A 14174-nucleotide genomic window follows, 5' to 3' on the forward strand; every position below is an offset into this window, starting at 1 on the left:
ACGATATTTTAAGCAGTATTTAGATTTTTACATACGTAACCTTTACATTATATGCCGATTTTTCCATGATATATATAATATATTTCCATATAATTACATATATATATATATTAAATATACTTGATTTTTCGTGTTTTTTTTCTCTTTGGATTATTTGTTTCTATTTATTTAACTATTTATTTTTATTGTATTTATTTTTCTTTTCCGTTTCTCGCTTAAATAATAAAAAATATATACTTTTATTTTTCAATTGTATCTTATTTTGTAAGCATTTATAATTTTTAATATATTTTAAGGTTAACTTTATGCCGTACAATTTTCATTTTGTTAAGGTTTTAGCGCTTAGCCTGTTTATTCATATATTAAATATATTTATTATATTATTTATTTATCATTATATATGATATATATTAATATATTTATATATATTTTTTGCTTTTAAATCATCTTTATTATACTTAAAATAAGTGAATACTTGTGTTGTTATTTATATACATAGTAAAACGCTTAAAATGGTATATAGTGCATATATATATAATATATAATATTTAGTTCTTTCATATATTTGTATTAACAAGTGTTACATAGGTATATACCTATATATATATGTATAAAGGGAACAAATATATAATATGTACATTATTTATCAGAAAAGGTAAAATTTATGTAATTTTTTCCAAACGTTTTTGTGTATATTTAAAAATAATTAATATAAACGTTTTAAGGTTATATATTTTTTATTTTTATTTTATTATGAATTTTTTTTTTCTTAAACATTCTTACATTATTTTACTTTTTTTTATAAATAATAGTGTATTAAAAGTTTAATCAATTATGCAAATGAGATATATTTTTTGAAATATATTTAAAACAGACACATTACTCTAAGTATATTAGCACGGGTGGTGTATCAGTCTGTGTGCGTATTCTTACAACTTAGTATATATTCGTGCTTAACACTTGCTTTGTTTGTAATTAATGTAAAAAGAGTTGCATTTTCAAATGTTCTTAAATTGTGAACAATTTTTTATTTATTTATAAAAAAGTAAGCCACGAGAGAAATATATGTGCCACGATTTTTAATGGATGATCATATTTGTATACATGTAGGAAAAGATGTTTTATGTGTAGCCTTTTTCATGTCATATATACATGCATATATACTTCATATTTAAGCACTATTATACTTGTGCTTATGCTAGTAAAAAAAAAATAAAATATTTTTTTTTATGATATGCACACATATAGACTAGACATATCGATGTACTGATATATGCATACCTGTATGTGTGTGCTGATATATATACGACGTATATACTCTTATATACATATATGTATGTATGTCTGAATGTACTAATAAAGTAATTTTTTAAAAATAAAACATTGAAGAATTTTTTTTGACTGGTATGCGTACTTTATAATGGAAAGGGGTAGGCCTGCCGGAAGGAGAAACAATGATTTGATGAGCACGTGGAGAGAAGGAAATTCAAGAAACGATAGTTCAGATAATCATCAGTTTTGGTCAAATATCGAAAATCAATATTTTTCAAATTTTGATAAAAGGATAATAACCACATTTGAAGATCATATAAAATGTACGGATTATATATGTAATAAAATAAAAAATAAAAAAATAAAAAAAGAGATATTTCAAAATATTAAATGCCAAAAAAGTTCGGTTAAAATTAAATTAAATATAAATGATAAAAAAAATGAAAAAAAAAAAAATGGCGCACCAAACATTCCAAAATATATGCTTCAAAATAATCAATTCTTTAATAATAATCCATTTGGTCAAGAAAATTTAATCAGTCAACATAATAATCAGTTTTTAATAGATCCTAAAAATGATATAAGAAATTATAAAGCAAATATAAATTCACTATTTAACGATAAGCAATATATGGCAAATATGAGCCATATAAATAATATAGAAAATATGATGAGCATGAATCATATGAACAATCGGTTTAGAGATTATCCACCAATGTTTGGTAATGAACCATGTTTTATCGATGGTATGCCAATGGCAGGTAACAATTTATTATTAAATACAATGCCCAATAATACAAATATAGAAAAAAATGAATCAAACTATCCTGATGATATGAATAAAAATATAAATTTACCATCGACAAACAACACTAACGAAACGAATGATATAAATCAAACTAATTTAAATCTTACAGATTCATCTGATAATAAAAATATTCAGCTTGGTAACGCAAATGCAGATGCTAATATTGTTAGTCCTAGCATCGATAATAGTAATAAAAACATTGATATTACTAATTTAAATGCCGATAATTCTAATGGTTTAATCCAACATGAGCATTCGGAAAATAGTAATGCTCCAAACATTAATGATCAAACAAATGTAAATGAAACTGATAATAATGAAGAACAAAATGATGTTAATACTGAAAATAATGCCGATATAGCTAATAATAATGAATTTCCAAAATCTAATGATAACGAATTTAGCGAAAACAGTAATGATAATGTCGACACTCTCGGTAAATCCGAAAATGACGACTACGCAAAAGGAAACGAAATAAACGATTTGCAAAATGCGTCGGAACAAAATAATACAACAGTTTCCAATTGCCCACAAAATGAACCATCCTTATCCAGTGAAAATAAAAATGATGTCATCGAAAATGTCGTTATGACTTCAAATGATGATGAAGACAACGGCAAGAAAAATGACAATGATTTAAGTGACTCAGGTTCTCTAAATAATAAAGAAGGTACAACTGATGCCTTATCTAATGATCTAAATAATTGTGATCCTTGTAACAATAATACCATAGAAAATTCTTCAATTAAAAACGAAGAAAATTTTAATACAAACAATGCCATGGAATATGGAATGAGAAATATGAACAGTGAGGACGTAATAGAAAATGTAAACAATCTTAGTAATACAATAAATGCAAAAGGAATGGACTCATCTTTTATTCCAAACATTAATAATAATGATAACAATTATTTTTCTCCATATAAACAATTTAATAACAATACATATCCCAATTCTATGAACAATCCTTATGATAATAAAATAAAAACAGATATGAATATCTATCCAATGCCAATGAATAATTTTAATCGAGATATGTATTCCCCTCATGATGCTCAAGCCACAAATATGTACTCTAATATATATCAAAATAATAAAAGTGATCAAATAGGAATGAATAATAATCAAAATGATTCTAGCAAACAAACTACAATTAGAAATGCTTCTAATTCTGGAAACATAAACAGTGATTCATTTAAAAATATGTATCCATATGGAAATAATGGGATGCTTAAAATGGATAATATTTCTTTAGGTAATCCTAATTTTGGAATAAATGACGAAAACATGTTATTTATGAATAAAAATATGGCTATTTATAATAATGGTATGCCTGGAGATATAATTAATGGACCTAATAAATCATTACCTTTTAATGATATGATAAATTTTAAAAATAATAATTTTTATCCAAATGGATATTATAATTTTAATGAAATGGTAAATTATCAAAATGCTATGGCATTCGATAAATATGGCAATGATAAATATTTTCAAAAATTAAAAAATGATAAATCTAAAAATAAAAGAAAAAATGGAACAAAAATGAGAAAACACAGTCAAATGGATGAACAAGAAAAAACTCAAACTAGATTACGAAGCTCTAGGCATGATGGAAAATTTTTTAATCCCCTTTTAAATAAAAAATATGATGGTGTAGGAAGATTACCATATATACATAATACGCCAATTCCTAATGGTTTACACATATCTATATATGTTCCCAAAAATTATGATTTTTCTGAAAACAATGAAAAGCCAAGTATTTATGACGATAAAATTGAGCAAGCTGAAACAACAAACAATATTGATAAAGACGCCGATAATAATGACCATTCCATTGTTAACCCTATCGATAACACTAACCAAGTTTGTGATACAAAAAAAAAAACAGAACAAGAAGATACATACGAAATAGAGACATTGGCAAAATTATTAACAGAAATTACTTTAGGAGATAAGAAATATTTATCAAATCGACATATAACAATGGAAGATAAAGAAAGATGCTATAAATGCTTTTTAGACGAATTAAAAAATTATAATACATTGCCAATTATTTTAGGTAATATATTACCATACTGGAATAAACAAAAAAATAATAATTTGGTATACAAAATTAAAAACTTAAGAGCTAACAATGCTAAACCAAAGTATATTCCAATTCAAAGTGTAAACAAAGTTTTGGCGCGAAAAAAAATTAAGAAGAAAAAAATACTCAAAAAAAAAAAAAAATCGAAAAAAAAGAAAAAAGGCAAAAAAAATAATACAGCCACAAATTTACTTAATGAATCAAACTTAACTGAACAAAATGCTTTAAAAAATGAAGAAGTTTCAGAACTAGATAAAAATAATGCAGAAATAAGTACTGGACAAAGTTTGCCAACTAACAAAACTGAAAATGAAAAGGAGGGGACAGTCATAGAAAATGATAATCAAAAAAATGCATCTTCAAGTACACAAAATAAAGAAAGTGAAGAAAAAAAACCCAAAAAATCATGGAGAAGTTATTTCCTAATGAGTAGAAGTGATAATAAGGCAACTGATGATGATAATGCTTCGAAAAAAAATGATGATGAAAAGAATGATAAGGAGACACAATCAGGAGAAGGAAAAGAAGAACATGCTACAGACGAAAATAACAAAAAAATAGGCTCTAATGATGAAAAAAATAATACAATAGGTGTAAATGAAAATGGTACAATTAATGAAAAAAAAGAAAAAACAATAAATTCCAAAAAATCAAATCTTAAAAAAAAAACAAAAAATAAACTTCGCCATTTTGGAACGTATGGAAAAATCGGATCATTTAATTTTTTAAAAAAATATAAATTTAGTACACCAAAGAATAGTACTGTCCCATTTAATAGCTCTATATTTTCTCTACAAAAAAATCAACATATGTCAAATGTTTACTTTGAGTTTATATTGACAAATATTAATTTAGATAAATATAAACGCAATATATTAAATGTAAATTATAATCATAATAATTCTATCAATAAAAAAAATAGAATACATTGCATCAAACTGGCCAAGCTACGTAATACTAATACCAACAATTCAACCAATAGTAAAAGTAAAAAAAATATAAATCAAACCTTGCAAGAAAAAAAAGAAAACAATGAAATTACAACTACTAATAAGAATGAAAACACAATGAACAGTAACAATTATTTAGATGGAACTGTAAATACAACTAGCAATAGTTGCCTTGGTGATTCTACTCTATTTACACCAAATAAAATAGAAGAAGACAAATTCCCAGACTCTGCAGACCAATCAAATAGCATTATTAATACAGAAAATAATACTGAAAATAAAAATATTACAAATGAGATAAGCACACTTAATGAAACTGGCGAAGTTGATATGCTTTTAAAAAATAACAAGCATAACAAAGATATTAAAAATATAAATGAAGAAATATGTGTATTATTTTCAAGATATATGCACAATATTAAACAACAAAAAAAAATGATTGTAAAATTATTAGATAATATAAAAAATGAAAAGAAAAAGCCATATAAATATTGGTACTCAATAGAAGATAAAATGATTAATTTTTATATAAACGAATATTTAAAAAATAAATTAAATACTAAACATACATATACATTATCAAAACAAATTGTTGATTTATTAAAATTAAGAGTAACTGTTAATCATAGTTCTCAATTACCTAATAGTTGGACTGAAAAAGCTTTATGTAATATTTGTAGTGTAGGTGAAGATTGGGACGATAATCCGATCGTTTTTTGTGACTGTTGTTATACACCTATGCATTCTTTTTGTACTGGATTTAGAAATGTTAAAAATCAAAATCTAGTAAAAAGAAATCCAAATATGTCTGATAGAGAGGATACACAAAATTGTGATATTGAAAAAGAAGAAAATACGAAATATAAAAATAATAATTATAAATATTCCGGACCCAAAAATAGTGCATATAATAATACAAACGGGGTTAATAAAAATGAATACTATCAACAATATAATAAAGAAGGCCAAATTACTAAAAATTATTTTAATAATAGTGATATAAATAAAGATGGAAATAAATATGCACATGATAAAAATAATTGCTCTGGCAACCATGGAAAAAATGGAATTGATGATAAAAATAAAAACAAAATTAATTTAAATGTTATTAAATATTTAATGGAAGATAATTTTATTAACATAAATTCCCCAAATAGTATGTTCAATTCAATTGTAAGTAATAACAATGACGAAAAAAATGATAATGAAAAATTGGATAGTGAAAAAGAAGATAATCAAACAAATTATGCTACATTGGATACTCAATTGAAAAATAATGAAAATATGGATATAAAGAATGAGCACGAAAATAGAGAAGATGAAGGTTATTATAAATGTGGGCTAAATGATACTAACAATAATGACAATCTTGATAAAACTGATGAAAAAAAAGAATCATATTTAGATACTTCTATATTTATCCATGATAAGGAAGATAGACACGATGAAGATGAAGAATCAAGCCAAATAAAAATGGAAAATCCAATTATAGAACAAAATATAGATCAACCAACTTCGAACCCAAACGATGAAAAAATAAAACAAGAAACAAATAATTTTTCTACTGATGTCGCCAAAACTAATACTGGATATCCACCAAATACAGAAGAAGAACAATGGATTTGCCCACTTTGCTCTTATTTAAGAAATCAGATATTGTATATTGAAGATTCTATTGCATTTAAAATTATTAGACATTTAAGTGGACCTCAAAAAAAAAAAGATATTGATTTATTAATTAAAGCATGCAATGAATATACTAATGACAATAACAATACCACACAAGAATCTGGTGATACTGCTAATAATGAACAAAATAATAATAAAAATGAAGTTGATGATAAAAAAAAGAAGGAAGCATTTTCTTATATACCCCCAGAAGAAATAATTTTTCAAAGCACCTCTCAAATGTATGCATATAAATATAAATCGATTATGCTTTTATTTGATATTGAATATGATATAAATTATTATAAATTAAAATATCAAATAGAAATAAAGGATAGTCATGATTTCTTTGAAAAAATTGTTCTTAAAAATCCGAATATATATAAATATAAAAATATTTTCAATACTATTATGGTTAGTAAAATTGATAAAGATAATAATTATACGAAATTTTTAAATGAAAATATTAAAATGTTTAGACAAGAATCTTTTTATATTAATCCAAATTTTGAAGATAGTGATTCTGAGGAAGCCGAACAGGAAACCAAAAAAAAAAAAAGAGGACGAAAACCTCTATTAAATAAAAATGAATATTCTAATAATAAACCATATCATGATAAGGTTTCTAATAAATTTATAAATAAAAAAAATAAAATACGATCAAAGCAAGGTAGCACAGTTAATAAACCACCATATAATAAAACTAATAATGTTGCTTTAGATGCTAATGGTAATGTAATAGTTAGAAAAAGGGGAAGACCACTTGGAAGTACTAAACTAAACAAAATGAAAATGCTTGCTCTTAAAAATAAAAATATTACAAAATCTGAAATTACTCCTGATGAGAATCAAGAATCTACAATTCAGGAAAACCAGGATACTTCTATTACTACTGGCCAAAATCCATATACTCCGACTTTACCAAATAGTCAAACAAATACCTTTTCTTCGAATTTAAATGAATTAGACAACAATAATGATAAATCAAATCAAAATGATAATAAAAATGATGATGACTCAGATGCTTCTCAGTGTGACAATAATAATGAAGAAGAAACAATTAAAATGGATATTGAGATAAAAAAGGAAAATCAAAATCAATATATTTCTTCCAACAAAAATAGTATAGATTTTGGACAGTCCGCTAATATTCTAAATATTAATAATAATGCAAATGAAAATAATATAAGTTCTGGATTGGATGAAAATGGAACATTGCTAAAATATAACTATAGCAAAAATTTTTCATTTGTTTTTAAAATTCCAACATGCTGTATCTGTGAATTTGGTTCGTTTTATCAAGGAGGAGGACCAATAAAAAGAACAAATAAAAAAAATCAATGGTGTCATATTCGATGTGCATCAATTAGTAATTGTATAATAGAAGATAAAATTGAAATTTGTAATAGAGAAAGAAATAAATATAAATGCTCATTATGTTTACGTACTAATAATATAGGTATAATAAAATGTAATGTTGCTGATTGTTATAAATATTATCATATATCTTGTGCAACTTCTTCTAATAAATATTTAATAGAATTAAATGAAAATAATAAATTAGTTTTATTTTGTTCAAATCATTCTCAAAAAAAAGCACCAACAGAAATATTAAGAAAATATCAAATTTTAAGAGAAAAAGAATATGCCAAACATAAATTAGAAGATAAAATAAATGTTGGAAAAATGTTTGATGCATATATATTACAAAATTATTTAAAAATAAGTGACATGAAATTATTTAATCTTTTATCGTTATCATCTTTATCTGTATTCAAAGATTCGGTTAATTTCAATTATGATCAATTTAATCAAACTATGAAAAATTATTACAATAATAATAATTATAACCCAAATGAAGAATTTAACGACCTTTATCAAAATTTTGATCAATACTTATTAGGCGAAGGAAAAGGTATTTTTAACAATTCGGGACTAACTAAAACTTGTATGAAAAAATCGCTAAAAGAAAATGACGATCTAAATCCTGAAATTAAAAATGAAAAGGATCAAATCGATATAAGTGATAATGGAACTAAACAAATTAGTATTAATGAAGAAACGGCTGAAGAGGCAGAGCGTGAATATGTTGATAAAATTAGAGAACTCGATACTATTAAGGAAGAAAATGATAAAGCAGAAAATATTTCACATGAACAGAAAGACGAAGCAAACAAAACTGAACAAGATGGAGATAATAAAATTGGAAATGATGCTGAAAATATGCTTTTGGCATTAGAAGAACCAACTAAAGTAGAAAATGCGCCCATAGATATATTTGATATAGAAAATATTAATAAAATAAGTACTAGAAAATGTAATAATATTATAAGTATAAGTAGTTTTAAAAATATATATAATGAAAATTTATTAGATGAAGATTCCTTGTTAAAATTAATAATGTACGACTTTTTAAATCTTCAAAAAGATATACAAGAATTTAATAGTAATATATTAAGTGATAAATATAAAAGATTAAAAAATTTTGAGACTATATTATTATTATATCCGCATTTTAATGATTATCAATTGAAAAAATTATCCGAATTAATATTAGAAAAATATAATTCAAATATTTTAAACATAAAAACAGATGATTCATTTATCGCATTTTTTAATAAATTTCTTTCATTGTTGAATAGCAAAAATCTGATGATATGCAGTGTTTGTTTGTCAAAAGCAATTTATAATGAACCTCGAAAAGATGCAAAAAAAACTGAAACGGACGAAAATCAAAATTCCATAAACACTTCTAATATTGATAGCACAAACAATACTACTCAAACTACACTAAATGAAACAAATCAACTAAAACGAAAATTGAGAGGTAGTTCAAGCAATATAAATGATACTTTTGAAAATAAAAAAGAAAGAAGATTAGGATCATTAAGTGTTTTAAAAAAATGTTCACAATGTAATGTATTTATATGTTACTTCTGTTGTCATAGAATGAATATAGACATGATTAAAAATTATATAAATAATGATATTAAAATGAAATCGCTTGAAGCTGCAGAAAAACTTAAAAATAAAGATATACCTCCTCGTCCTCATGTACGCACAAATAAAGTTGGAAGACCATGCAAAAATCCTCTCAAACTACTTGCAGCAGCAGCAGCCAATGCTCCTACAACTTCCTTAGATCCCAATGCAAATATTCCAACAACTTCAGAATCAGCTAAACCACTTGAATCAATCATAAATTCCAAATTAGAAAATAATGAAAACTGTCAAAATCAATCAAATGATTTGAAAAATGATTCAAACAATCCTAATGCCCCAAATAACGAGCCTCCAAAAGATAATGCGAATTGTGATGTAAATGAAAATAAAGAAATATCAAATCAACAAAAGGAAAAACAAAATGGCGATAGTCAAGGTATTAACGATGGTACAAACAATAATTTAGATGCAGAAAAAAATACAGTAGTTGTGAAAAAAAATAGACCAGGTAGAAAAAAACTTGATCCTAATAGTAAGATAAACATGTTGAAAAATATTATTCCTAAGACTAATGAAGAAGAAAAAGAAGAAGAGTTTATATGCCCAAGATGTGAATATTTCAAAATAAAGAAAAAAATAGTTTTTTGCTCTTATTGTCCAAGATTAGATGGATTTTTAAACTGTTTTGAAGATAAAGTAAAAAAAGAATTATTATTTGTTCATCCTAAATGTTTAGAATATGTTAATACTGCTTATTCAAAAAAAAATAATGTTAATGAAACAAAAGCAGGAGGCTTAAAAAAAGTATGCAGCTATTGTAGAATAAAACATGGTATAGTTATTACATGTAGTAATACAGATTGTGATGCTTCCTTTCATATATCTTGTGGTATATTATTAGGATGCAAAATGGACAATTTTTTTGGAAGAGTCGATATATATAATCCTAAAAAAGCTTATTGTTTTAAACATACATTTCAAAGCTGTAAAAAAAATACATTAGCTAATTTTATTAATACAAATAAATTATTTTACTTTGAAAATTTTCTATATTTCCCATTTAATCATTTATATAATTTCTTATTGGGTACTTATATATTTAATTATTTAAACAAAAAATGCATAAATCATTTATTGAAGCCTATCAAAATATCTGAACCTCCATCTATAAGTGCATTATTTGAAAAAACACAATTTGGTAATATAAAAAGAAATACGTTGGTACAATTTAATGATTACAGAAAAATACATAAAGACAAATTGGGTCTTAATAGCGAATTTGATTCTTCACAACCCAGTGCAAATATATACAGTAACGATATTAATAATTCCAACATGGCTCAAAAAATGTTCAAATCTATGGGTTATAAAAATGAAATCAATTCTGTAATGTCACCATCAATGAACTCATTAATGAATATGCATCCTGACTATATGGCAGCAAATAATTATAACTTATTAGACCCTATGAATAAACTAAAGGGAAATATGTTAATCTCAGATAAAAGAAATACGATGAATATACCATCAGAATATTATAAAAATGGCTATATAATGCAAAATGCTACTAATAATAAACGATCTAAAAATAGTCATGGATTTATTGACGATGAAATAACTAGAAATAGTATGGCCATATCAGAACAAAATGATACTGATGAAATGAGACAATTTTCAAACTATGGTTTTAATCGTAGATCTATTGATAATAATAACCTTATGTATTATAATAAAAAAATAGACGGTAATCCTAATATGCTTCCATTTTTTAACAATAATATGGGTGCATTAAATCAGCAAAACTTTTATAACTATTATGGTCATAAATATGATTCAAATTTAGATAAAAATAATATTTTGAACAAAAAAGGAAATAAAAATAATGGTATTGTAAGGAAAAGAAGGAAAAAAATGCATCAAGATAGTGCAAATCCATATAAAAAGATTAATGCAAATATTATGAGCACATTAGAAAATAATAATGGCACAGAAGCTCCTGTACAAGTAAAAAAAAGAGGTCGAACTAAAAAAAATAAAAATCTCAATATTGATAACGCTAATTTAGATAGTATAAACCCTTATAAACAGTCCTATGATAACCCAAAATCATTCTTAAAACATGACTATATAGACCCAACGAAAAATTATAGTAAATATAGCCAATATATGGATAAAGATATTAAAGACTTCGATACAGATTTAATAAAAGATGAAAAAATATATAAACAAAAAAATGAAAACGATATTAATGATGGTCAAATATACTGTCCAGTATGTAAATTTGTTTATGAAGAATTAAGTGATGGATCACCAGCTGATGGCTTAAATTGGATTGGATGTGATAAATGTGAAAGATGGTATCATTGGATATGTTGTAAATATTCTATTGACAATCCCCCAGATATGGAAAATGATTGGTATTGTAGCATGTGCTTAAACAGCTAAATCATGCTCCTTATTATATCTATTTTTCTACCTCTATATTATTATCATTACTTTATCAATTTTTTTGTTTATCCCTTATTGACGACCACTTATGGAAATATATTAAATGCATTAATTTTTAAAAAACACTCTGACTATTTTGAGTTATATATATATATATACGAATATATGTATGTGGTGCATACTTATTCATCCATACAAATGTATTACATATTTATGTGAATAATTATTAAAAAATGTTATATTAATATCTTGAATTTTGTATTCGTATATTACCAATTTTCTACATTCGCTTATTCATTATTCATTAGTTATAATTTTTTTAATAAATCATATGACAATTTTTTTTTCTGTTCACCCAAAATTTAATTTTATTTTGTTAATATATTTGATTTAAATTTTTATATAATAAACTATTGCACATGGGCCACTAAGCCAAATATGTGCGCTCTTTCAATATTATACTATTTTGAAAATTTAAAAAAATTTTAAGAATTCTATGTTTTGTTAAAAATAAAGTAAGAAAGAAATATATCGCAGTTTAAAAAATTAGCATATAAAAAAGTGACAAAAAAATAAAAGTATATTTAAAGTATATAATGTTTCATCGGATTCAGTTGGCATAAGACATGAAAGTATATGTATCAACTAGTACGAATTAAAGAATATTTTTCTAGCCTGCTCATATGTAAATTCATTAAGGATATAATCCTTTAATGTCATCGATACATCACTAAGTTTTTGGTTGAAGCGTTTGGTATTAGAATATTTGTCAAACGCACTCGATTCTAAAAAGCTTTCTATAGTTTTATATTTCTTAATAATTTCATAAGCTTTTATTGGACCAATACCTGGTATTTTTGCACTATAATCACAGCCTGATAAAATACAAAAATCTATAAACTGTTCATAATTTATATCCAATTCACTCAAAATCTCATCTTTATTAATTATATGCCTTTTTTTTTTATTAGTTATGAATCGGATTAAATTGGGGGCTCCGAATGCTAATGCATCTGTATCATCAGATACAACAATGTCTTTTTCATGAGAACATTGGATTGCACACTCTTTTTCTGCATCATTTTTTGTTATAAAAATAGGGATCTTTTCTAATAACAGATAATTATATATATCATTAGCAGTCTGAGAATTTATTTTTATAAATATATTTTTTTTAAACAAATCATGAGTACCATCTTCATCGACAATTATCTCAACCTTTTCTTTTTTTCCGATTTTTCTTTCACAAATTTTATTTGGACTCACTTTTTTATCACAAAATGGGGTAATTATATTTGTGATTTTTTTTGAACTCCCATTGAGAATGCTACCAATGCTACTACTACTTGTATCGCTTAATCCATCAGAAGAATTCAGTATATTTTTATGAGCATCTGCATTTAGTATATCGAACAATTTTTTTTTTTTTCGTATTGTATCCCTTTCTTTCCATACATGTCTTTTACATTTGAAGTCGATAGGTTGTAATTCACACCTAGCCCCAATATCTTCAATTATATAAAGAGTATTTATCTTTAATGATTTAAAATATTCATGTTGATTTTTTAATAATTCTATACTTTTTTTAATAATATATTGCCTTATTAATATATATGTACCTAACTCATTAGCTTTATACTTGCTGTCCCGGTTTTTGTCATTTAATATGTGTTTCCAAGCAACATACATAAATTTGTAAATAAAAAATGTACCATCAATTATAAACTTCTTTCCTTCAAAGCTTTTTATGTCATCGATTTTTTTAATGGTACTAGGAATTTTTTTGTGTATAAATGATATAAACCCTTTAATGGTCATAATATTCTATATCGCTTATATAAAATCTGAAGGGGGCAGAAAAACAAGAAAAAAAAACACCATTTATGTTTAATATGGATAATTACATATGGATTTGGGCCCTATAATATACCCTATGTTATATATTATATGCATTACACTAGTACGAATATGTCTGGCGCATACCTAATGGGTG

General features: G+C 24.6%; 2 protein-coding genes across 2 annotated transcripts; one reads left to right on the top strand and one right to left on the bottom strand.

Annotated features, from left to right (window-relative positions):
• Window positions 1-1420: 1420 nt before the first annotated feature.
• PCHAS_1207000 (zinc finger protein, putative) lies at window positions 1421-12178 on the top strand (the record flags this gene model as incomplete). Its single annotated transcript, XM_016798805.1, has 1 exon — window positions 1421-12178. The coding sequence occupies one exon, from the start codon at window positions 1421-1423 to the stop codon at window positions 12176-12178; it is 10758 nt and encodes a 3585-aa protein (XP_016654174.1).
• Window positions 12179-12826: 648 nt separating this feature from the next.
• PCHAS_1207100 (endonuclease, putative) lies at window positions 12827-13999 on the bottom strand (the record flags this gene model as incomplete). Its single annotated transcript, XM_739825.2, has 1 exon — window positions 12827-13999. The coding sequence occupies one exon, from the start codon at window positions 13997-13999 to the stop codon at window positions 12827-12829; it is 1173 nt and encodes a 390-aa protein (XP_744918.2).
• Window positions 14000-14174: the final 175 nt, after the last annotated feature.

The sequence above is a fragment of the Plasmodium chabaudi genome (genome assembly GCF_900002335.3).
Source record: "Plasmodium chabaudi chabaudi strain AS genome assembly, chromosome: 12".
Classification (NCBI taxonomy): Eukaryota; Apicomplexa; class Aconoidasida; order Haemosporida; family Plasmodiidae; genus Plasmodium; species Plasmodium chabaudi.